General features: G+C 39.2%; 1 protein-coding gene across 5 annotated transcripts in view; it reads left to right on the forward strand.

Annotated features, from left to right (window-relative positions):
- LOC136876439 (probable ATP-dependent RNA helicase DDX60) overlaps nt 1-26149 on the forward strand; it is a 131683-nt gene that overhangs the window by 23715 nt on the left and 81819 nt on the right. For 2 of the 5 annotated variants that reach the window (XM_068228433.1, XM_068228432.1), the window contains exon 2: nt 16285-16521. The exons of 2 other annotated variants lie outside the window; for them this stretch is intronic. In XM_068228433.1, coding sequence (XP_068084534.1) covers nt 16424-16521 — 98 coding nt within the window. In that variant the 5' untranslated portion in view covers nt 16285-16423. Of the gene's footprint in view, nt 1-16284; nt 16526-26149 lie in introns of all 5 variants that reach the window. One more of the 5 variants, XM_068228435.1, reaches the window with a different exon arrangement.

A 26149-nucleotide genomic window follows, 5' to 3' on the forward strand; every position in this document is an offset into this window, starting at 1 on the left:
ATTTAATTCTTTAATTAGTTCTAGGCTGTTTTTAATTGATCTGTCTCCTTTAAGTGAAATTTTCTCTTCTAGAATGATGTTCAGTTGTTTGCTTACATTGTAACTTGGCGCACCTTTAAAATTTACTATTGGTCTAATGGGACAAAGCTCTTTGTGTATTTTGGGCAGGGCTCTTAGTGTGGGGAGTTTAGGATTTTTGATTATGAGGCTTTCTTTTTCTTGTTTTGTGAAAATTAAGTCTGTTTCCTTGATAGCTTGCTTTATTTGGTTTTGAAATTTATTTGTAGGGTCGCGTTGCAATTCTTGAATACCGTTGTTGTTGATGAATTCTATTGTTTTTGCTATGTATTCGTCTTTCTTCATTATGACTGTTGTGTTACCTTTATCCGCTTTCGTGATGATAAGGTTGTCGTTTTTAATTTTGTTCTTAACTGTTTTCATTGCCGAGTATTGAGTGGCGTAATTCGGTTGCTTAGTGGAATTTTCATGTGCGATTATTTTTAGGGCTTCGTTGGTGGCTACGTTTTTTATTATTTCTCTTTGTGGAGAGGGTATTTTGTCGCAGGCAATTTCTACGTCAGTGATGAGCTGTTTTATGTTGTTTTCGTTATGACGTTCCTGGCAGTTGAATTTGAGACCTTTCTCTAGCAGATCTATTTCATTCTTTGAAAAGGTAGTGTCTGATCTGTTAATTAATCTAGGGTGAAAATTCGCGAGTTTGTTGTGCTTAGCGTTTTCTGGACTTTTCTGTTTAATCATTAGGTTACGTATTTTATTGTCAATAACCTTCTGTTTCCGGATTGCTTCCTTTTTAATGTAATCGTGTAAAAAGTTGGAATAGGATGTCCATTGTGTGCGGTGCCAGAAGTTGCTTAGGTTTAAATGGATGCGTAGAATTTGTTTATTGATTTGCTGTTTCTTTATGTACGCGAATTTGATTTCGTTTCTGATCCATAGTAACTGTGATTGAGATGTTGATATTTTAGCCCAAGTTGTTGTGGGTTTAGCTTTTATGGGTATGTACTTAGGAACGAGCTCTAATTCTAGACATTTCTTATTAAATGTGATTGACTTGTCAATGTTCATGATTTTAATTTTAAGTGATTTGAGCTTTTTGGCTTCGTAATTTGCCTGACTGGCCGAATAATTTGTTAAAAATGAAGCCATGTTTTCCAGTGTTGACTTAGTTAAATGTAGCAAAGGTATAATAGCAAACATTTTTCTCAATAACTTCGAAAACATGTTCTTAATGGGCCAGCTTTCAAAAGGAATCTTACATTGGAGCAGATTTGTGGATGACGTCATATGCATATATGATAATGACGTCACTAATGCAGACCAGTTATTAAACACTCTAAATTCTTTACACAAATCCATCAGCTTCACAATGGAACCAGAAAATAACAAGAAAATAAACTATTTAGACATCACAATCAACAGGAATAATGACAACCTATCTTACAAGGTATACAGAAAGCCCACTCAGACGTCACACACTATTGACAACAACTCGAACCACCCATACACACACAAAATAGCAGGACTGAATACAATGATACATAGAGCTATTTCCATGCCAATGAACACAACAGATTTCAATGAAGAAATGCAAATAATTAAAAAAAATCGCGAAAGAAAACAACCATCCTCCAGGCACAGTGGATAAACTTTTAAATAAACATAAGAAAAGTCGCCGGGAAAGCACCACACATGACAAAGAAAACTACGTGGTTCTCAACTATGTTAACAATAACACATACAAAGTAGCTAACATTTTCAAGAAACAAGGTTTAAAAGTAGCTTTTCGAACGAATAACACATTACAGAGACACTTCAGCAGGTGCAACTTAAACAAAAAGGACCCTTTCTCAAAGACAGGAGTGTATGAACTCAAGTGCCAAGAACCTAACTGCAACGCCACATACATAGGTCAAACTAAACGTAATTTCCATACAAGATACAAAGAACACAAAAACGCGATCAGATATAATCGGCATTCAGCCTTCGGGGAGCACATCTACGACTGTTCACACCATTTCACAGACATCAACACTGATCTAAAAATTTTACACTTCGAAAATAAAAGTAAATCTTTGAATATAAAAGAAGCAATAGAAATTTACGTCGCAAAAAATACTAATGCCAATAACCTGAATGAGCATACACATTTAAATAATTCCCCCCTATTCGCTCTACTCACATAATATCTAACAACACCTACTCCTTAAATTGCTTCTATAGTAAATAATAATAATAATAATAATAATAATAATAATAATAATAATAATAATAATAATAATAATAATAATAATGATAATGATAATGATAATGATAATAATAATAATGATAATAATAATAATAATACACATTTAAATAATTCCCCCTATTTGCTCTACTCGCATAATATCTGACAACACCTACTCCTTAAATTGCTTCTATCTTAAATAATAATAATAATAATAATAATAATAATAATAATAATAATAATAATAATAATAATAATAATAATATTAACGTCCCTTACTTTATTCAACTAAAAATTATTAATTTGCATTCATCCATATTACATAAAGGTACATTCGCATGGAAAAGGTCAATAACTTCTCTCCCCTCTCCAATGTTGACGGAAGGTGAATTGCTTTTTTCATAATAATAATAATAATAATACCGTTCCGTACTTCATTCACCTTTTATAAAAAATATTTAAAAAATTTATAATAATTACATTCATCCATATTACATACAGGAACAATTAACATGAAATAGGTCAATAACATCTCTCCCCCCCTCCAATGTTGATGGAAAGTTCCACAGCGCTCCAGTCGCTCCGCCCTACATCTCTCCCCCCCCTCTCCACTCTATAGTCTACCCGATCTTATCATCCAATAGGAGAGATCTACATCGATCTACTAGGCCCCTCCCTGTCCTGCCCTCCCCTCCCCACGCACAGCGTGGCTCACCACAAACTTTCCATGACCACAGTCCTGAAATAGTGTTGGTGACAACAGACTTAACATCGGGAGTCTAGATAAATACGTAAGTTTTTTACTATATTATAATTGTATATAATTTATTTTTTGTCATTACTCTTTCATGTTATCACTTATCTCTCTATCATTGACAAGTTTACGCTACGTAAACAATACTGTACATATATAAGCTTATTTTAAGTGATTTGATAGAATCTGAGGATGTTCTTGTAGAACGAAACATGTCATTCTTTGTATGTTAGTGTGTGTTTTACAGATATGCTTTTAGTGTTTTAATTTACATTGTATTTGCTATGTGTTTGACAGACTGAAAAGCCTTTGCTACATTCATTTACAGCAATACGATGAGGCATGCATCTGCGTTGTATCAAGACAACTTAAATAAAAGCTAGTTCAATGAACAATATAGTCAATACATCTTTTCTTTTATATCTATCTTCTTTTAATGATACCTCACCGTGTTGTATCTATGAAGGGAAACACGTCCTGTATTTTCTCAGGTGCCTCAGGAGCAGGTTAGCGTCGTACAGCATGTTTGATGCCGTGTGGAAACGTTCAGAACCATGGTTGAGCACCCGTTTTACATGTCCCCACCTCATAGGCCACCCACTGCAAAATTCTTGCTGTTGGTGAAATATACTCTTACCGTCTGATGTATCGTGAAGGGAATTTGATAATACAGCCTGAATAGCCTCTTGAGGGAAGGGTCATATTAAATTTTAATGTGTTCTGGTCCCATGATTTCATCGCTCTCAGGTAACTCTAAGAGCAATGTAATCTAATAAAATCTTGCTCACAACTTGTATGGTATTTTATGTAAAATCATATATATAATGTAGAATTCTATAATGAAGCAAGAGTACACGAGTTAGTCGACCGTAGGTGGGCAGTGAGAGAGCCCTGCTCCTTCAGCCAACTGCATGAGCGCGGGCAGCGCCAAGGAGCCGGGAGCAGCTGACTTCTGTCTAATAGTTAGTGCTGTAAATACTAGATGGAGATATGCACGGTCAAGGCGCAAGCTTAGTTACATCATTGTACCGGGCTGAGTATATTATGTTTATGCAATAAAATATCACAGTACCACAGTGCGTTGTGTAGTTAAAATGGCTAGTCAAAGTAATGCAGTAAAGCGACATTCTGTTTTATAGTTCAACTCCAGCTGGGAGTGTGATTACTTGTTCACCAAAATCAGAGGAGCAGAATGTTTGGTATGTGGTAAAATATTAGGCGTAAAAGAGTACAGTTTAGAATGTCACTACAGAACACATCACTTCAACCAGTATGGAAGTGTAGAGAGTGAAATGCAACTTGCTGTTGTCAATCGACGCAAGGAAGGAACTAAAGTAGATGTATTATAATGCTGTACCTACATACAATACAACTTAATTACAGTGGCTAATAAACAGAATTTTCCTTTGAAATTACAAATTTCTTACACAGGTATGTGATGCCCCCTCTTCTGATGCAGCTGTTTGTGCTAGTTACAGAATAGCTTTGCTGATCACCCACTCTTCCCAACCGTTCTGTGATGGAATGTTTGTGAAGCAGAGTTCGGAAGTCGTAGCATACGAACTGTGTCCACAATGATATTGTTCTTCAGCAAGTTTGGGTCTTTCGCAGTGCACTATTATGTGTCGTATCGAATGTTTGTCACGTGATGATGTGGAACAATTAATGGATATCATTCATAGTGTTTTCTATTGCATTAGATGACAGTACAGACTTATTGGGCACAGCCCATCCGGCAATATTTATTAGTGGTGTTGCTAGAAATTTAGTAGTAAGGGAGGAACTCTGAGATTTATGTCATCTCAAAGACACCACAACAGGTGGACATACTGCAATGCATGGAAGATGCATTTATCAGGTTTGGTCTACCGTGAGAAAAGCTTGTTTCAGTTGCCACTAATGGAGCACCCTGCATGTTCAGATGTAGAGCAGGGCTTATAGGTCGAATGAGAAATGAACTACTGCAGCATTAAGTTAAGTACCTGTGCATTTTTTGATTCATCAACAAAACCTGTGTGCAAGAAAATGTCACAATGGCAAATGTCATGACCGTAGTAGTGAGAAGAGTTAATTGTCCTGGATTGAACCATAGGCAGTTTAAAGCTCAACTGAAGGTTATTGAGTGTGAATTTGGTGATATTGGGTACTTTTGTGAAGTTTGATGGCTCGTTAGAGGTAATATATTGAATCGCTTTTTTGATTTGTTGGACGAAATAAAGTTTCATTCATGGAAATGAACAAGCATCCCATCAATGAATTTCCTGATCCTAAATGGATTAATGAGTAAGCATTTCTCACCATCACATTCCACATGAATAAACTTAATCTTACATTGCAGGGAAGCAACATACTTATTACTCATTTGTAGACAGTTTTACTGCTTTCATGCAAATATTGGAGCTTTGGCAGCATCAGATGTTGAAAGGTGAGTTAGCTCATTTTCTCAAATTGTCATTGCGGAAATCTAGTTTAACACAAGATCAATTGAAGACATTTTCAGTTACTCTTGCAAGTCTTGTGAAATAATTTTCCATCGATTTAGAGATCTAGAAGATTTATCAATGGATGACATTCTGTCTGATCTACAGTGAGAGTTGCTCACAGTTCAGTTTGATAGCGAAGGGAAGACTAAATATGAATCACGAACAAGTCTATCACATTTTTATGAACATTTTTTGCAAACAAATTTCCCAAATATGCACAAAATGGCTGCCAAACTTCCATCAGTGTTTGGCTCAACATATCTGTGTGAGAAACTGTTCTCTCTAATGAAGATAGGTAAATCTCCACGAAGAGCCACTCTGACGTACATCTCTCTGCCATTCTTCGAATTGAAGAGTCCACTGCAGAAATGATGGATGGCACTTTTTCATCGAAAATGAGCTGAGGGTGCCATTATATTCTTTATATGGCATAGAATATTTAGTTAAAAGACAAAGTTAAAGTCGCAGATAGTCCGTGAGATATGAGGGAAAGAAAATTTGGTATACACTGCAAGAATGCTGGATGTCATTAGTATACAATGCAAGAATGATTGTGTATATTCATATGAAACCACAATATATAAACATACAATACCATGCTAATTTTCTTCTTATTGTTATACATATCACATTGGGCATTTTGGTAACTTCATATTATACATATATCTCATAAATAACTTACCACGTGCAGGTTCAATATCAATAAAAATTTGACGCAGACGGTAAGTTACACCACATGGAATTATGTCTCACTGCAGTCAATTGTTTTAGACAGTATTTGAACGTCTGTTCGAGTGTTTTCTATTTTAGGCTCATGATGGCACCACCAATCAAGCATTACAAGCGTGGTTTCAAACGAAACCTCTGTGTAGGCAGCGGAATAAAATTATATTAAGGTGGTTTTAATGAAACCACTATGTAGCAAAGGGTTAATAAATGATCTGCTGTAGACAATGAATCGAGTCACCCAACTGCTCACAAATTAGCAGGACTGAACACAATGATATGCAGAACAATGACCATACCAATGAACAAATCAGATTTTGACAACGAAATGCGAATAATAAGACAAATCTGGAAGAAAACCATCCACCCAACACCGGAGACCTTGATGTTTGTGTTAACAAGAAAAGTCCTTTTTATATTAAGAATTTGTGCATTTTTTTCTATTCAGTTTTCCTAAATTTATGAATGTTGTCGAGTCCCTTCATCATAGCTCTGCAAGACATCCCATCTGTTAGAACCTTTTCACTGTGATGCTATCTAACAACTGGAGCTTTTATCGGTTTCACTGGACTTTTTATTTCACTGGACTTCACTTCCTGCTACATTACTATTTCCTAGTCCTGTTGGAAAGTGTTATTTTCATCACTAAAATCAAATGACAGTGAAGTTTTGTTCCATTATATCATCAGGAAAACTTCACAAATTCTTTGTAATCAGCACCTGACTCGATGTTGTTCATTTACTTGCATCTACTTCTCATCGCTGATATATTAAGAACATTTGCTGTATTAATACGTCACTCATTTTTCTGTCTTAAATGATCACTATAGCAAATTTCAATGCTGTCCCTGCACCTGCCTACTACCATAGACTGAGGCATACACAAGGTCACCCTATGTCACCTTCAGCAGACTAAGTCATGCCGCTCTGAACTGCCCAGTTATTTTTCAGCAATTAATTATAACACTACTGCTGATTTTGCATCAAAGTGATTATTAGCATTAACTTTAGGAGGTGTTAATTGATCATTCACCCAAGTTTAATAGAAATCTGTTTGGTCCAACCCAAATGGTGTCGATAGAATAAAATCACAAAAACCGAGAAACGAACCTCAGTGTCATGGAATAGGCCAGTGGGCATTTTGATTTGACACCATTTAGGCTGCCTGCTTGTCAGTTTCAATGTTCTGTTTTACTCTATCAGATGACTGAAAAATGGATCTCTCTTGGGCAATATATGGCAGAGTTTCAATTAATTAATTTAGTCAGGAAAAATTTGTCGCCTGAGATATTTTACATGGAGACACAGAGTGTTGAATGGCCTTTTTCCTACGCTTCAAAAGCCAGACTGTCTCTGCCAGGTTTGAATCCTCAATCTAGACTCACCGTCACTTACTGACAGTGCAATCTTGTATTCTCAATTGACCACGTGCACTAAAAACTCCAAAAATATGCATGCACATATGCACTAAAAATAAAACAAAGTACACCTACCAAACTTATTTCATTTTTACTCATTGTTAAACTGACAAACATGTTTCATTCCTTGCAAAGTGATGCATGGCAGTAGGTTATCAAGAGTTTTTTTTAATGTTTTCAGGGGTCTATGGCTTTTTGTTGTTGGACAGAAATAATTTATATGCTGAAGATAATCGTTCTACATCGATGGACGTATCTGGGCAATACTTATACACTGGCAATGACTGCTCGGAACATTCTTCTGGCAAAGACTGCCTGATTCCACTTAGGTAGTTGCCTATGGATTGAATCTTCTTCAGTCCTGGGTTCGAGTCCAACACCGCACTGAGTTTCCTTTTAACCTTTTCTCCAGTTTCACCAGGGGCATCATTTAAAGAACTAATGGTGTTTTGAATTAACTGAAGGGATTCGTGTAGGGGTGCACCACGAGTTTTTAGGGTCTTAATCACCTTCGAAAGTGACGAACATTGCACATGGATGAAACTGATATCTTTATATACAGTTTCAGATTAAAATGCGCACTTTGCTTCACAAACACGCGCAGTATGACTATCATCAATACTTTTAATCACATCCTTTACTTGGTTAAAGTTCTCCTGGTAGAACGATACTGCGGATAACCTAGTTCCCCATATTGTGATGACAGGTTCCTGTGGAAGAGATACCTGAGGCAGATGAGTTTTGTACAACTGTACCTGAGCTGGTGCTTATAGGACCAGTTTTTTCCCACTTGAAATTACTTTGTTGGCAGATAGAAAGAAAGAGGTTACGTATATCTTCTGCAATACGATGCAATCCATGGGCCAAGCATGTGACATGGATGAGATTTGCAAAAAATACTCAAAAAGACTGACCAGCTTCCAACATATACGAAGCTGCATCTGTGACTAAGAGGCGCACTTTGTAATAATCACTCTCCGATTCACTAGGCCACAGAAGTTGCAGGGAATAATTAACAAATCTTGCAACTGTAGCGTGGTTGTTTTTTTCTAGCACTTTGCAAGGAAGTAAAAGAGGTTTTTTTAAGGATATAAACTTCTTAGTCTCCTCTGCGAATTAGTTGGTTCCGTATTGAGTTAAGATTACACGTAAAATAAGTACAAAATCTTGTTTTATCCACCTTCTCAATACATAGATAGATAGATAGATAAAGAATGGGTGAACCCTGCCTTCGCAGGGCTCCACACGTAGGTCTGTGAAGACCCTTTGTGTCCCTTAAACGGGTTTGCCTAGTCCAGACCTAGTGCTCCTATAAAGGATACCAGTGTCCGGATGTTGGCATTCCTGATGTCTTCCAGGCTCACAAAATGTGAGCCAAGGTATCGATGTCTAGTGCTTGCAAGAGCCTCACACTGACATAACACATGCGCGGAGGTCTCCTCCTCCCTACCGCATCTTCTACACATCGGATCCTGACTGATTTTCATGATGTGTAGGTGTCTCTGTAAGGTATTGTGGCCTGTCAACAGTCCAACTACCATTCGCATTCTAGTCCTATTCAAATTTATCAGGACCTTTTTATAACTTTGGCTAGGCCCTTTGATAAGTTCACGTGCCTGCCTTGCTATAGTTAACCTCTTCCAAATGTCTAAGTGAGACTGGTTTGTCCACTGGGATATTACAAGTTTCACGCTTCGGAGTGACACTCCCAGGAAGGGCTCTGGTCCTATAAAAGGACCTTTTGAGCCTTGTTTCGCTAGTTTGTCAGCTTCTTCATTTCCACTGATACCTGTGTGCCCAGGGACCCATAATAGGGTAACTGAGCTAAATTCACACAGCTGATCTAACATCCTTTGGCATTCCCATACCATTTTTGATGTTGTTTTAACTGCACATAGTGCTTTTAACGCTGCCTGGCTATCGCTGCAAATAGTGATACATCTTCTGTGTCCAGGCATTTTCCGTATATATACAGCACAGGCCAGTATTGCGTATACTTTGGCCTGGAAAACAGTAGCGTATTTACCCATAGGTAGGGAGAGCCTTGTCTTAGGCCCCCAGACCCCGGCGCCTGTGCCCGTCTCTGTCCGCGAGCCATCTGTGTACCATGTACAGCCCCCAGACCTAAGACGGGCCCCAGCATCCGCGGCCCACTCCTCCCTTGTGGGTATCACCACTGTGAATTTATAGTTCAAATTAAAGCTAGGCTTCATCAGGTCCCCAATCATCGTCATAGGGCAAGTCTGGTGAAGCCTTGTGAGAATAGAGGCATGACCTCTATTTGGATTCTTGAAGGACCATCCTCCGAGTGACCAAAGGCGGTAGGCACTCATTCCCGCTATTTCCTTAACATATAGATGTAAGGGGGGAAGACCTAGGATGGCCTCCATTGCACATAATGGTGTAGTATCCAGTGCCCCTGTTATTCCTAGACACGCAAGTCTTTGGACACTGTTTAACTTGGTGGTCACAGTTTTACTCTCCGAGCCTGGCCACCAGACTAAAGATGCATAGGTGATCGTGGGCCGTACAATAGAAATATAGAGCCACTGGACCACCTTAGGTCCTAGGCCCCAAGTCTTTCCAACGGCCCTGCGACAGGCCCACATAATCTTGCGAGCCTTATCCACCTTATGGTCTATGTGTTTCTTCCAGCTCAGTCTTGCCTCAAGGATTACCCCTAGGTACTTAACTGAGGTTGTCTTAACTAATTTTTTCCCAAATAGGAAAGGCTCTGACAGTCCGTCTAGCCTCTTCCTCCTGGTAAATACCACGAGCTCCGTCTTGTCGGGATTAACCGACAAGTCCGTGTCGTGGCACCATCTTTCCACCCTACGTAGGGAGCTCTGTACGAGCTCTGAGACCGTACTGGGGAAATTTCCAACCGCCATCAGGCTAATGTCATCTGCATAGCCTTGGGCATAAATTCCTCCAACATTTAACCTGGTAAGTAGTTCATCCACTACCAGACACCATAATGTTGGTGATAATACTCCTCCCTGTGGACACCCCCTGTCTATGTTAGCTCTCAACATAGCTGCGTTGAGGGTAAACAGAACTTGACGGCCCTGCAGCGAGGCCATAATCCATTTTATGAGCATCCTGCTCACTCCTCTTCTCCCTAGACTAAGTTCTATGGAGCCCAAAGATGTGTAGTTAAAGGCCCCTTCTATATCTAGGAATACAACCATAGCAAGTTGCTGCTGATCCAAGGCACTCTCCAGCCTAGAAACTAGCTGGTGTTGTGCCGTCTCAACCGACTTCCCTGGTTGATATGCATCCTGATGAGGATGCAGGGGACAGTCTCTTAAAACTTTCTCCCTGATATGTCTATCCACTAGTCTTTCCAAGGTCTTAAGAAGAAAAGACGTTAGACTGATGGGTCTATAATCCTTAGGTCTAGTATATGAAGACCTTCCGGGTTTAGGTATATATACTACCTTCGCCTGACGCCACAAGGAGTACACGTACCCCATAGTGAGACAGGCTCTAAAAATTCTGACCAGGTATGGTATAAGGACCTCACCCGCTTCCTGAAGAAGCGCCGGTAAGATCCCATCCATTCCTGGGCTTTTGTAAGGGGCAAAAGATTCTAATGCCCACTTCACCCTTCTGTGGGTAACAATCTCTGCGGCTTCCTTCCAGCCACTTCTATCGGGTCTGAAGGATCCGCTCGATTCTACTTCACTATTCGTGACTACTGAACCTGGAAAGTGGGCATCAAGCAGTAGGTTCAGGGTCTCCCTCTCTGTGGATGTGTATCCGCCCGAAGGTGACTCCAGTGAGCCCAGCCTTGCCCTTCCATCCAAGGTTAGAATTTTATGAAGCCTTGCCGCTTCATGTTGACTCTGGATGGAGTCACAAAACTGTCTCCAAGATTTCCTAGAAGCCTTTTTGACTTCTGACTTATACCTTCTTTGTGATTCTTTATAAGAATCTAGGCTTTCTTGATCCTGAAGTTCCCTGTATTTATTCCAGAGCCTTCGTGTGTTTCTCCTCAGGTGTTCAAGATAACTATTCCACTTGAAACTTCTTGTTGCTCTTTTTGCCTTAACAACTGGGCAGTTTAAATTCATAAGAGGTAACCAGTATTTGTGTGAGAAAGCTCACACTAAGCTCCAGCTCCTCTTTGTTCTTAATTATATTTGAGGGTCCTCCTTCCAGTCCCCTCCTCACGTCCTCCCTAAAAGACGTCCAGTTGGTTCGTCTAGGGTTTCTATAAGGTGGGATCTCGAAGGAGCCCTCTATATGAAACACAATGTGTCTATGGTCTGACAAGGAAGGTTCTAAAGAAACTTTCCAGTCTTTAAATTCCTGTATGATTCTCATGGAACCCAGGGTAAGATCTATGATCCCCTCACTCCTATTATTGATGAAGGTAGGGGTATCACCTATGTTCATGATCTCAAGATCAGTTGTACATAGAAATTCTATGAAATGCTCTCCCCTTCGGTTTGTGTGTTTGCTTCCCCAAATGCTGTGATGAGCATTGGCGTCGCATCCTACTATAAGGTTTAGACCTTGTTTCTTACAATATATCACCAGTCTCTTGAACTCCTCCGGCGGGGGTGGAGATTCAGAGTCTCCTGGGAAATATGCAGAACAGACAACCAGATCTCTTGGCTGTCCGCCCTCTTCATATCTCACTAGAACTGCTACAAGGTCTCTAGTAATGAAGCCTGGTATAGCCCAAGCGTTATGATCCTTAACTAGTATACATGCTCTAGGCTTTTCCTCTGCTATTCCACTGAATAGAGTGAAGCCTGCACATCTTAGTCCCATGATATGACCCTGTCTAAGCCAGGGTTCTTGTATCAGGGCGACCGAAAACCTGCCTTTCTGGATACTTCTAATAAGTACCCTGGAGGCCGCTATACAATGTTGTATGTTTGCCTGTATGAAAGTAATCATTCTTTACTTTCATGCAATACTTTACCTTATGCGGTCTCCGGAACATGCTGCTCCGTCTCCCGCGATGAATCTTGAGGCTTGGCTGGCCCCGGTTCCTGTCCGGGCTCCCGCTCTTCGCCCCTGCTAGTCTCAGTGTTGTCTGTGGTGGGGTTGGTCCTCTGCTTGTCACGCTTGCCCTCCACCAAGGTGAAGGTAGCAACATGCACCCCGCAGAAGATCTTCTTCCCCACCACTTTCTCCACATCTCTGGAGTCCATGCTGACCACAAGTCGGACACCTCTCTTCTCCTCCTTGCGGTCATAGACCCTCCAGCTGTTGGGATTTAAGCCATGGTTCTGGCGTGCCATTCTTCCCAAAAGGACGTTATTGTCCTTTGGTTGTCCTGGTATCCAGACCATGACTCTCTTATAGAAAAGGAGTTTATCCATGCCCACAATTGTGAGCCTGGCTCCTTCCCACGGTTGTAGATCTGTAACAAGACTAGAAAGCCATGCTACAGTCTCATCATTCTCTGCGATAATGACGGCCGCACCTCTCGACAGATAGCAATCCAGGAACTGAGGCTTAATGGGCCCCTGCTCTGGAAGCCCGTCTATCAGATCGGTGATAGCCTCCTCCACAGATTCTACCTGTTTCTCGGTTAGCTGCTGGTCAGGATATCCTACAGGTACAATGGCCATCCTGATCCCAGCTTTAGCTATCCTAGCATACTCCACCTTGGGTTTTTTGTGGATCGGCCGATCTTCTTCTGGGGTTGCCCCCGACAGAAGTCGTTTCCCCACTGGTGTCTTGGTGGGTGGAGTCCTCTGTGCCCTAGAAGCAGAGCCCTTTTCAGGGTCCCACCTCTTGTGCCCATTGGATCCCCCCACAGTCGTCGCTGTCATGGCAGTAGAAGGCCTCTCAGCTCCAGGAGTTTGGCCATCTTTGGCCTGCTCCCGGGCCTTTAAGGCCTTCTTATACCTCCTCTTCTCAGCGCCGGAGCGCTGTTTCTTCTTCTTCTTCTTCTTCTGGACTAGTAGATTGCCCACCTCTAGAGTGAGCTCTCTTACTGTCGAGGTCGTACTATCCGAGGGTATCTCCGAAGAGTCCCCTTCTCAATACATATCAATCATGCAGTGTTTACAATAACATTACAATGTTATAAGGTACTAGTTTCTGTCCTACAAGGACCATCATCAGCCTAGCCAAGACAGGTGTAAACTATATTACTAAAACGGAGTGATGCGGTGAGATGAAAGATGAAATGATGGCCTGAGAATGTGGTGAAATGATATACATATAAAATGGTAATATATGAACAGTTGTATGTGACAAAATTATGTTAAATAGTGACAATAAAATCTTTAAAATTACAGTATTAAACAACTGTTGTCTCGAAATAGAATAGATCATCTCTAGTTGACGAAGTTGCACATTTAAGATTGGTTAAGTCGGTTTATAAACAAAGTTCAGAGTTTCTGTTGAGTGAGGAGCCTTTTAAGTTACCTATCTTGCGTTCCGGAAGACATGAATCGACATTAGGGCAGAGGGAGTTGTTGTTCAAAAACTCCACAGCGAAGGTTAAGTGTTATCAGAGCTGTAGAACATATCTTGAGGTAAATTGAATCTTGCTGTATTACAAGGGAGCAATCCCAATTCAATAGGAACCAAATGAACCTAAAAAAGAGAGAGTTTGAGTTAATGCGAGAAAAATTAAATGATGGGAAGAGGCTGGCGAAAAAAGGAACAGACATTGAGGCCTCACCTTGTGCTATGTGAAAATGAGCTTGCCGGTTTGAGTGCAACTGCCAGAGTGAGAATGGCTTAAAGCAGAAGGGGAGCAAGCAGAGATTGAAAGGGAGGAGGTTAATAAGGGGAGGAGCATAGAGAAACGTGAGTGGGAAGGGGTGGGGAAATGGGAGTTGACTTAAGGCGAGGTAAGCGGGAGGGAAGATGGCGGTGTTTGTTTTGGCGGGGGACCTTTAATTGACTTGAAGAAAGAATTTTGGTCAAACGACTTGCTTTTTCTGAAATAAGTGATAAAAAGATCAAACAAAATATTAGGTTTCTCGGTTATTTCATTGAGATTGTAATTAGCGTTGAACTATTGGTACAAATGTATGTAAAAATTCTCGATTATATTAAGAAGAGGGCCTTTATTAGCTATTTCGAGGATATCCATGTGTGATTGGATGTTCGTAAATTTGTGATTATAGTCGACCCTATGTTGGCCGATAGCCGAAAATTTGTTATATTTAACTGCGTTAAAGTGTTCCGAGTATCTTATATTAAAGCTTCTACCGGTCTGCCCTACATAAGAAATATTAGAACAGGAGTTGCATTTAAGCCTGTATATGCCTGATTTTGTGTACTTGTTAACTTATTGTGTGATGTATTATGTAGAATGTGTGAATTGTTGTTATTGGTTTTAAAAGCTATTTTTACGCCTTTTTTCCTTAAAATATTAGTAATCTTATGAATTTCGTTGGTGTAGGTGAAAGTAGAAAAGGATTCGTGTTTAGGTACTTCTTTTTTAAGTGTTGTTTTGGGACGGAATTTATGTTTATTGATAATGCCTTCTATGAAATGGTTGCTGAAGCCATTGAATCTTGCTATGCTACGGATAGTATTCAGTTCAATATGAAGATCTTTCTTAGTCATAGGTACATTGAATGCTCTGTGAACAAGGCTGTTATATGTTGCTTTTTTGTGATGGTGAGGGTGAGATGAATCTTGTCGAATTGTAACAGCTGATTGGGTGGGTTTTCTATAAATTTTATAGGTTAAAGATTTCGGGTGTCTAGTAATGGTAAGGTCTAGAAAATTGATTTTTTGATCTGTTTCTGACTCCAAGGTAAATTTAATATGTCTGTCTGTCTGTTAGGTCATCAGCCCAGAGGCTGGTTGGATCCTCAAATAGCACCACCAAAGGTTATGCGGTTATAAGGAAACCGCAAAAACCAATGGCAGCACCAAAATGAGGCGTACTAGGCAAGACGAGGAGTGAGGTAGTTTGCCATTGCTTTCCTCACTGGGTCAGAAAGTGCTATTGCAGCACGACTGACCCTATGAGCAACACCTTTCATAACACTCATGCACCAGTCGTGCTCTGAATGTCATTACTCAGCACCACCCATACCCCAGCAGCTTCCATATTGTCACAGCCATGGATGAGACTGGGACTTCGGTGGAAGCTACACTTTACTCTGGCCTGTGCCAAGAGATGGATACGAGAGTCAATAAATTTATGAACATCGAGTCAGACATGGATATCCTCGAAATAGCTAATAAAGGCCCTCTTCTTAATATAATCGAGAATTTTTACATACATTTGGACCAATACTTCAACGCTAATTACAATATCAATGAAATAACCAAGAAACCTAATATTTTGTTTGATCTTTTTATCACTTATTTCAGAAAAAGCAAGTCATTTGACCTAAATTCTTTCTTCAAGTCAATTAAAGGTCCCCCGCCAACACAAACACCGCCATCTTCCCTCCCGCTTAACTCGCCTTAAGTCAACTCCCATTTCCCCACCCCTTCCCACTCACGTCTCTGTATGCTCCTCCCCTTATTAACCTCCTCCCTTCCGCTCTCCTTGTTCCCCTTCTGTTTTAAGCCATTCTCACTTTGGTAGTTGCACTCAAACCAGCAATCTTGTTTTCACATAGCGCAAGGTGAGTCCTCAATGTTTGTTCCTTTTTTCACCAGCCTCGTTCCTTCATTTAATTTTTCTCATGTTAACTCAAACTCTCTCTTTCTTAGGTTCAATTTGGTTCCAATTGAATTGGGATTGCTGTCTTGTAATACAGCAAGATTCACTTTACCTCAAGATATGTTCTGCAACTCTGACAACACTTAACCTTCGCTGTGGATTTTCTGAACAACAACTCCCTCTGCGCTAATGTCGATTCATGTCTTCTGGAACTCAACAGAAACTCTGAACTTTGTTTATACAACCGACTTAACCAATCTTAAATGTGCAACTTCGTCAACTAGAAAGTAAGTAAGTAATTCGTCTTTATTCGTGGCAAAGTTAGGGCTCAAGGCCCTCTCTTACACTTAACCACAATATTTAAATAATTAACATACATACAATATCAAATGGCACGCCTGGACGAAACTCTGCATAATGCACACGGCCTAACCACCCAAAAGCTGGTTCTATTCCTGTGATTATAACATACATACAGTATAATATTTAAATACAACAAATGTTTAAAAATTAATATAGTGCTAATAGAAAATGTGGAGATTGTAATAAAAACCATTGTAGAATGTACAACACGACAATGTAAATGTACATGATAATAAATATAAAACTAACACTAGTGATAACAAGGGACGTAAATCCAGTAAAAACCTATAACTAGCGAATATAATTCTACTTTTTATGAAAATATGCTCATTCACGCACTCATTCACACTACACACATCGAAAAGTCAGCTAGAAGTATTCAGAAAGTGATTCCGGCAATCCATCTTAAATCTCCTACGAGAACGCAAATCCCTAATGGTAGCAGGTAGGGTATTCCATAGCCTTGCGGCAGTGACTACAAAGTAGCGGTTGTAGGTCCTGGAGTGACTGAGAGATATTGTTAAACAGGAGCCAGATCGTGTATCGTGGTTATGATAGGAGGAGAGGTAATTAAATTTTGAAGAGAGAGAATTCGGTACACCTGTGTTTAGAACTCCATGCAGAAGGGACAACATGTGGAGACTGCGACGCTCATGAACACGAAGCCATGACAACTCCCTGTAATAAGGTGAAATGTGAGAACCATATCGCAGCTTAAATACGAATCGAATACAGGTGTTTAAACTCCGTTCAAGCATCTTGTTACTGTCATGAGATATGTCCGTAAGTACAGTGTCGCAGTAGTCTAGGATTGGTAAGATTAGGGATTTTACCAGTTGTATTTTGGGATGTTGTGGAAATATAGTAGAGTAGCGTTTGAGAGGAAAAAGGGATTTCTGCACTTTAGGGCATGTATTTGTCACTTGTTCAGTCCAATTTAGTGTCTCAGTCATTATAACGCCTAAGTTTCTTACTGACGTACAATAGGGCACGACAATATTATTTAAAATAATTGGGGGTACATGTCTACAATATACAATATACTCAGGTCGCAGGGGGTGGCTTGGGTCTGAGGTGCAGATAATCTTACATTTTAAATCATTCCTGTAGTAAAAGGCTACTCCACCACCTCGTCTGTCAGTACGGTCATGTCGTAAGAGCGAGTATCCGTCGATATTTACAGCACATGACGGCAAATCTCCACGTAACCAGCTTTCTGATATGCCAATACAATGCACCTTATTATTTTCGAAAATTGCCTGTAGTTCTTCTAGGTGAGCTGCAATGGATAGTGAATTTAGGTGACAACACGAGAGAGAGCTCTCGGGTGATTCATCAGCTGTCTCCTTTGAATGGATCCCGTTGCCTCAGGGTATGGGAGGGGTGAGGGTTGAGTTAAGAAGGGAGGCGAGGAATGCGGGTCGTTGACACAAGGGATAGATTCGTCTACCAACATAACAGGAAAACTAATAGTAGGTACATGAAATAAGATGAGCTTACCTGAGAACAGCACTGAATACATCCACTGACTATTACATGCACACACTCACTCACACACAAATGTAAACTACTGAAAACACACATAATAAAACTGAACAGTCCACTCGTTCATCCTACACAGCTAAGGCATTTAGTTGCGCAATCGTGCATATTTGAAACTTTGTGTTATCTTTCAAAACACATATTTTCCCGTCCTGAGTCCAACAGTTTCTTGGTCCCCAAAAGTCCCTAGCACGATTTAATATACTTTTCCTCACACTTGTGAGGGACTCTGTGAGAAGAAGTCCACTCCCCTTGAGTGCACGCTTGGCTCGCCACACACGACCTCGATCGTGATAGCGCAGGAATTTAATTATAATTGGGCAATTTCCTTGCGCAACCACTTGTGCAGATGATTTATTCTATTTCAAGACAATAGTTGTTTAATACTGTAATTTTAAAGATTTTATTGTCACTATTTAACATAATTTTGTCACATACAACTGTTCATATATTACTATTTTATATGTATATCATTTCACCACATTCTCAGGCCATCATTTCATCTTTCATCTCACTGCATCACCCTGTTTTAGTAATGTAGTTTACACCTGTCTTGGCTAGGCTGATTATGATCCTTATAGGACCGAAACTAGTACCTTATAACATTGTAATGTTATTGTAAACATTGCATGATTGATATGTATTGAGAAGGTGGATAAAACAAGATTTTGTACTTATTTTACGTGTAAATGAGGTTTGCCGGATTCTTCCGGACATAATTTACCCACTATGAAGTTCGCAATGTATCAACCACACGAATCGGTTGTTTCATCTACCGATATCCTGACACAGTTCCCTCCTATGTCTGATCGTATCGAATCGACAGAAGCGTGCAGTGAAAGTAAATATTTTCCTAAGGGTAGATTCATCTAGTATCCTTTGATTAGCACAATACTTTTCGAGAAACAAGCGTAGATGTGGATTATTCCATTTATACAGTGGAATGTTGCTGCATGCAAAAGCTTTACATATATCAACTGAAACTGTACTAACTTCATTCCGTGTGTTCATGTCAGTTAAAAGTAGCTGTTGCGTATTCTTACTCTGGTCTTTTGATCTGAGATGTGAAGTTGTTTTCGAATGCTGTTCAGTTAGAAATTTTTTATCACATTTTAGACTCTTGTTGCACACTTGACAGTATACTACATCGCCATCACTTGTATAGTCACTATTGCCTGATATCAACTGTTTAATTAAAAAAGACCTAGAGCTCTTATCTTTAGGCATTTTTACAGTTTAATCTGATAAAACACTGCAATAGACGACCAGTAAGTTAACAGATGAACGCACTTGTTTAAGCAAACATTGGTAGTCTACTGTAAGGAGAAAAGAACGTCAGAAAGAAGGAAATAGCTGTTGTGGAATGGGTTATTATCCATCTACCTGCTTGTATTGTGACACTGAAAGCCCTTTCCTTGATCAGGGGAAGGCTTCTCGTGTTGTCAAAGGATGTACAACATACAGAGTTCATTAGATTTTTCATTTCATTCAGAAATTTTAAATAATCAATCTCACATAAGAGAAAAATATACCTGTGTATGCTGCTTCTTCTCTTCTTAATGTGCCATCTTCTAGCGAAGGTTGGCGGTCAACATGGCGATCTTGAATTTGGATGCAGCGACACGGAACAGAGACATCCTGTCCAACCCATGCCAGTCTACGAGGTTCCCTGTATGTGCACTAACGTTCAAAATATGCATTTGTAATGGCGCATATCCATTTTAAAAATATCCGGGCCCTACTAATGATTCAGGTATGCCCGATATCTTTACACCAGAAAACTAGTTTACCGCCATTGCATCAGCAAAAAAAAAAAAAAAAAAAAAAAAACAACCTCATTTCCATGTTACTTACATGGACAACAGCATGTTCTATTCCTACAAACAACTCCAGAATGAGAACAATAACAAGGAAACATCTATCGCAGGACAAAATGTGCAGTGGTTTCAGATTCAACATATTGTTCTTGATAAAGACTGTCCACTTAAGTTCACAGCTTTCTACAACTTTCAAGAACTTGTTCCAGTGACTGTTGATCTGAGTAAGAGAACAGTTGGTCGCCCAAGTGGATTTAGGGGCACAACCCCACTCTTTTATCCTCACGGGCAAGGATAACGACTACAAAAATAATGACCTATTGGAGGCGTTGAAGTTTATCCCTCCCATTCATCGTCAGTTCTACAGAACTCTGGCAACAATGGAGGCAACAGCAGATCAGGATGAAGAGGGCATGTTATAGTTTAATTTCTGTGATAGTATATGTACAATTATCCTAAGAGCAAATAAAATCTCTCCATTGTCTTTACACCCTAAAACATGCTGTCAGAGCACATATTATAGTTATTTCTTTGAGGGCATAATTTGTAGAATTTGTGGTTCAAATACGCATACTAGCGTAAGAGTAACTTTAGAATACTTTTCATTATTAAAGCGGATACTTTTCTCATTGTTCAGGTACTTCAATAAATGATTTTGAAAGCTGCTATAATTTTAAATTCCTTGTTGACTTTATCCTTCATTTACTAAAAATGTGGCAGATGGTGTTTAGTCACCTCTGACACTGAACCCTCCATTTGAAGGATGGAGCACATAATCATAGAAGACAGAGAAACCAGTGAGAGGAAATTTTCAAGCATATATGAAGTAGTGCCAGTGCGACTTTGGCAAGTGGGAGAATGTGGTGTCGGATCGGCCAATGTGGTAATATTTTTTCCACAACAATCTTCAACATTTTGAACACAGTGATGAACAAGAGATCATACTAAAGAACAAGAAAATCAGAGAAGATATGACCAACTTGTTCCACAATAACCAGGAGCTTTGGCAGATTTGATGTGGCAGAATTGGCTTCTTCAGCCATCTAAGAACCAACAGTCGTCGACTTTGATGTACTCGGAAGGCACCTTATTCACCAGTGACTGAAGGCCTATTATGATCCCTGACGGCATCTTACACGTCATGTTGACGGCACTGACATAAGGCCCATAGGAGGGAAATTACAAGAGGAATAAATAGACTTGATCAGTTGTAGCAACAGACATTACAGTCTGTAATTTCAGTAGGCACCTTTATAACAACATAAGCCTGTATAGGACAAGAATTATGTTTTTAAACATAAAACTATTTTTGCAATTTTTGAGTACAGCTGGATTGGGAGTGTTTTTGGAACAGATTACTTGTTATTGTTACTAAAAATTTAGCCACCATTGCAGTTACGGAGTATTATGTGTCATTGATTTTTATTTGCAATACAACGGGGTTAAAATAGAATTTTCATCGTTGGAGCATCATAAAGAATGCAGTCTCAATCTGTATGGAATGGCACAAAGCTCTCCAAACAAGGCACGACCTCACACTTTGAGCAGACAGGATTTGGAGTGCTTTACAGTCTTTTATGTGCTACAATGATCACAGAGCCTGTTACCATCTCTCATAGGCATATGCTCGCCCACATTGTTGAAACTTGAGTGCGAAAGGCAAAAATACTGCAAAAAGCAAATGTGAGATTATGTTCAGAGTAGTGGTATTATTACTGCAGGTATTATCTAGGTGGTTCAAATTCAATTTCAGAAATGCAATAAGTTTGATTCACAATTCAGTGCCTTATTTGTGAATTCACAAAAATTCTGAAGTTACCACTTTGCACAATAAAGTAAATGAAAATATTATTGCAAGGATAACTGAATGTTTCATTTAAAAAAATATGCTGTAGATCAGTGTATTTGTGTCTTTTGATGTAGGATGATCATAAACACGTGAATACAACTCAACATTAATTTGCATCCAGCAATGAAACGGATTTACCGGGTGAGTTGGCCGTGCACTTAGGAGCGCACTGCTGTGAGCTTGCATCCGGGAGATAGTGAGTTCGAACCCCACTGTCGGCTGCACTGAAGATAGTTTTCCGTGGTTTCCCATTTTCACACCAGGCATATGCTGGGGCTGTACCTTAATAAAGGCCATGGCCGCTTCCTTCCCACTCCTAGGCCTTTCCTATCGCTTCATCGCCATAAGACCTATCTGTGTCGGTGTGACGTCAAGCCAATTATAAAAAGAAAGAGATTCTTAACAATTGTAGTGAAAAAAGTACTATTAACAATAGGCCCTAAGCGGATAGTGGCTAAATCCTTTGCCATCTTGATCATCATACTCTCCTACTGATTCATCACAACTTTCTAAATCTCGTTACCGGTATGTCTTCTAACATTGTCACTACACATTCAGTGCCTTCATTCATGCCTACAGGTGCGTCATTCAGCATAATCTGTAACCAATAAAAGCTAGACATTTACAATAAGATACAAAAGATGAAAACTAAAAAAAGCAGCTGGAATTGATAAGATTTCTGGGGATATACTAAAGACAGTGGGTTGGGATATAGTACCATATCTGAAGTACTTATTTGATTATTGTTTGCATGAAGGAGCTATGCCAAATGAATGGAGAGTTGCTATAGTAGCTCTTGTGTACAAAGGAAAGGGTGATAGACATAAAGTTGAAAATTACAGGCCAGTCAGTTTGACATGCGTTGCATGTAAGCTTTGGGAAGGTATTCTTTCTGATTATATTAGACATGTTTGAAAAATTAATAACTGGTTCAATAGAAGACAGTTCAGGTTTAGGAAAGGTTATTCCACTGAAGCTCAACTTGTAGGATTCCAGCAAGGTATATCAGATATCTTGGATTCAGGAAGTCCAATGGACTGTATTGCAATTGACCTGTCTAAGGCATTTGATAGGGTGGATCACGGGAGACTACTGGCAAAAATGACTGCAATTGGACTAGACAAGAGTGAGTGAATGGGTTGCTATATTCCTAGAAAATAGATCTCGGAGAATTAGAGTAGGCGAAGCTTTATTTGATATTGTAATAATTAAGAGGGGAATTCCTCAAGGCAGTATTATTGGACATTTATGTTTTCTTATAGAGGCTATATAAATTATATGAATAAAGAAGTGGAATCAGAGAAGGCTTTTTGCAGATGATGTTATTCTGTATAGAATAATAAATAAGATACAAGATTGTGAGCAACGTTAAAATGACCTTGATAAAGTTGTGAGATGGAGAGTAGGCAATAGTATGATGATAAACGGTGTTAAGTCAGGTTGTGAGTTTCACAAATAGGAAAAGCCTTTTGTTTTAATTACTGTGTTGATGGGGTGAAAGTTCCTTATGGGGGATCACTGTAAGTGCCTAGGTGTTAATATAAGGAAAGATCTTCATTGGTGTAATCACATAAATGGGATTGTAAATAAAGGGTACAGATCTCTGCGTGTGGTTGTGAGGGTGTTCAGGGGTTGTAGTAAGGATGTAAAGGAGAGGACGTACAAGTCTGTAGTAAAACCCCAGATAGAGTATGGTTCCAGTGTATGGGACCCTCACCAGGATTACTTTATTCAAGAACTGGAAAAAAAACCAAAGAAAAGCAGCTTGATTTGCTCTGGGCAATTTCTGACAAAAGAGTAGCATTACAAAAATGTTGCAAAGTTTGGGCTGGGAAGACTTGGGAGAAAGGAGACGAGCTGCTTGACTAAGTGGTATGTTACAATTTACAAACTTCATCATATAGATCTGTATTGATACAGCTCAAATTAAAAACTAATGCTATGTTTAATGGTCCATGCAATCCATACACGTCACTTTACAAGTGAGAACACATTCAATATTAAAACATATTATACGTTCTTTGGTACATGTTTAGTCTAATTTAAGACTTCTTAAGCCATAGCGTCTCGTAACAGATTAAGATACATCATTATTACTGTCTAATAATTTAAAAAAAATGGATGAATCCATGTCTTTTACGAAATGTTTGAAAATACACCAAAAACAATGCACACTATTTTTTCCATAAAAATGTCCGTAACTTTCTTGAAATATGACATGCGGTGCTGGTAGCCTGTAGCTTCAGTGTGCTGACTGAGGGAGATTTGAACACTGACCTCGGAATAGGGAAATGGGACCTTACCCACTTCAGAATACTAAAAGCTTTAGTTTTAATGAAGATTCCTTTCAATATGCAAGGTCTGGAAAGAAAGAGATATATCTAATTCTGAAGTGGATAAGGTCCCATTTTCTTATTCCGACGCCAGTGTTCAAATCTCCCTCAGTCAACATACTGAAGCGACCGGCTACCAGCACCGCATGTCATATTTCAAGAAATATCATTTAGATTCAAATTTTAACATTTTAAGAATTTTTACAAGAAAGTGATGGACGATTTTATGAGACCTGTGCAGAATCTCTTTAGGGAATGTTTACTGTATGATGTGGAATGTTGTTGTAGAATATTTTATATGTAAATATTTTTTAAGAAGTGTTTACTGTATGATGTGGAATGTTGTGGGAGAATATTTTATTCGTATTCCATTTAGCTACCTAACCTGTATGGTATAAAAGATTATTGTAGTATATTTTAATTGTATTCCTTTTATTTACTAGAATATTTTATTCGTATTCCATTTAGCTATCTAACCTGTATGGTGTAAAAGATTATTGTATATTTTAATTGTATTCCCTTTATCTACTTAAGTAACCACCAGATTGTTCTGTGATATTTGGTAGGACTTTTGAAACCGGGTGTGTTGGCCCCTGTCGATTCTAAAAGTATGTCCTTACTAATTCTGGAAGATGGAAAGTTTGCGATTAGTGTCTATGTTCTGGAACAAAGTGAAAACATCGCGACTGGATAAAGGGTTATGATTGGTGGATCTGGGTGGCGTTAGGCAAGCTCCTGTGCTCTGATTGGTCACTCGGTAATCACACCAAGGCCAGACTTTCCTTTTTAAGTGAACAAGCCAGGATTTCGTGGTCTTTCGTTCTCTTGTCAGTCCAGTGATCAGACGCATGTCGGCGAATCCTCGCTCCCGAGATGGGCTACCTTGGGGTAAGCACTGTCGATTTCAGTTCCACTTTAATTCACTTTTGATGTTCGCTTGTATTTTCACTGAGGGGTTTGCCCTACTTGCACACACTCGGCACTCAATTTCTCAGATGTCTTAGAAAGCACGTTAAATTTCATTTAATATTGTATTTTGTATCTTGTGTTTCCTCTTACCCTCAACATTGTATTGTAGAATTCTGATTATGCTAAGATATATTTAGTTAACATCTTGATCTAATAGTAAAGCTCTTGGCAAGTACATCTAATTTGTATTTTGTAAATTGTGTAACTGGATTGTTGAGATAGGTGGATTTTGCTCCGAATTTCTTTGTAATGTTCATTTTGGAAATAATATCTTGAATCAAAGATCACCGTTGATTTTTCTGAAAACGCGCAACTTTCGTATCTCTATGGTCCTGATAGGTTTGCCCAGACCCAATCCATGTTCCTTTATTAGTCGTCACATTGCCCAACCTGATATTTATTTATTTATTGGCGCAGTTCATCTGATGTTTGTTCTCTGTTAAGTTTTTTAAGTGCCGTTTAATTTGATTTATTTTCCTCTTAACTATGTACTGTGTAACCGCTGGAAACAGGTTTCAATTTTTAGTGTATATTCAAACATTTTGTTAAGGACATGGATTCATCCATTTTTTTAAATTATTAGACAGTAATAATGATGTATCATCTGTTATAAGACACTATGGCTGAAGAAGTCTTAAATTAGACTAAACATGTACCAAAGAATGTACCAAAGAATGTATAATATGTTTTTATGTTGAATGTGTTCTCACTGGGAAAGTGAAGTGTATTGATTGGTTGGACCATTGAACCTAACACTAGTTCTTAATTTAAGCGGTATGTTCCGAGCATCAGTGGAGAGATGGCGTGGAATGACATTGGTAGACCAATAAGTTTGAGTGTTGTCTTTAAAAGTAGGAAAGATACAATATGAAGATAAAGTTGGAATTCAAGAGGACAAATTGGGGCAAATATTTGTTTATAGGAAGTGGTGTTTCACAATGGAATAACTTACCAAGGGAGATGTTCAATAAATTTCCAATTCCTTTGAAATCATTCAAGGCGCTTTTGACATGTGACATTAAACCGAGAACTGGCGAAGGGA

The sequence above is a fragment of the Anabrus simplex genome, chromosome 6 (assembly GCF_040414725.1).
Source record: "Anabrus simplex isolate iqAnaSimp1 chromosome 6, ASM4041472v1, whole genome shotgun sequence".
NCBI classification, from domain to species: domain Eukaryota; kingdom Metazoa; phylum Arthropoda; class Insecta; order Orthoptera; family Tettigoniidae; genus Anabrus; species Anabrus simplex.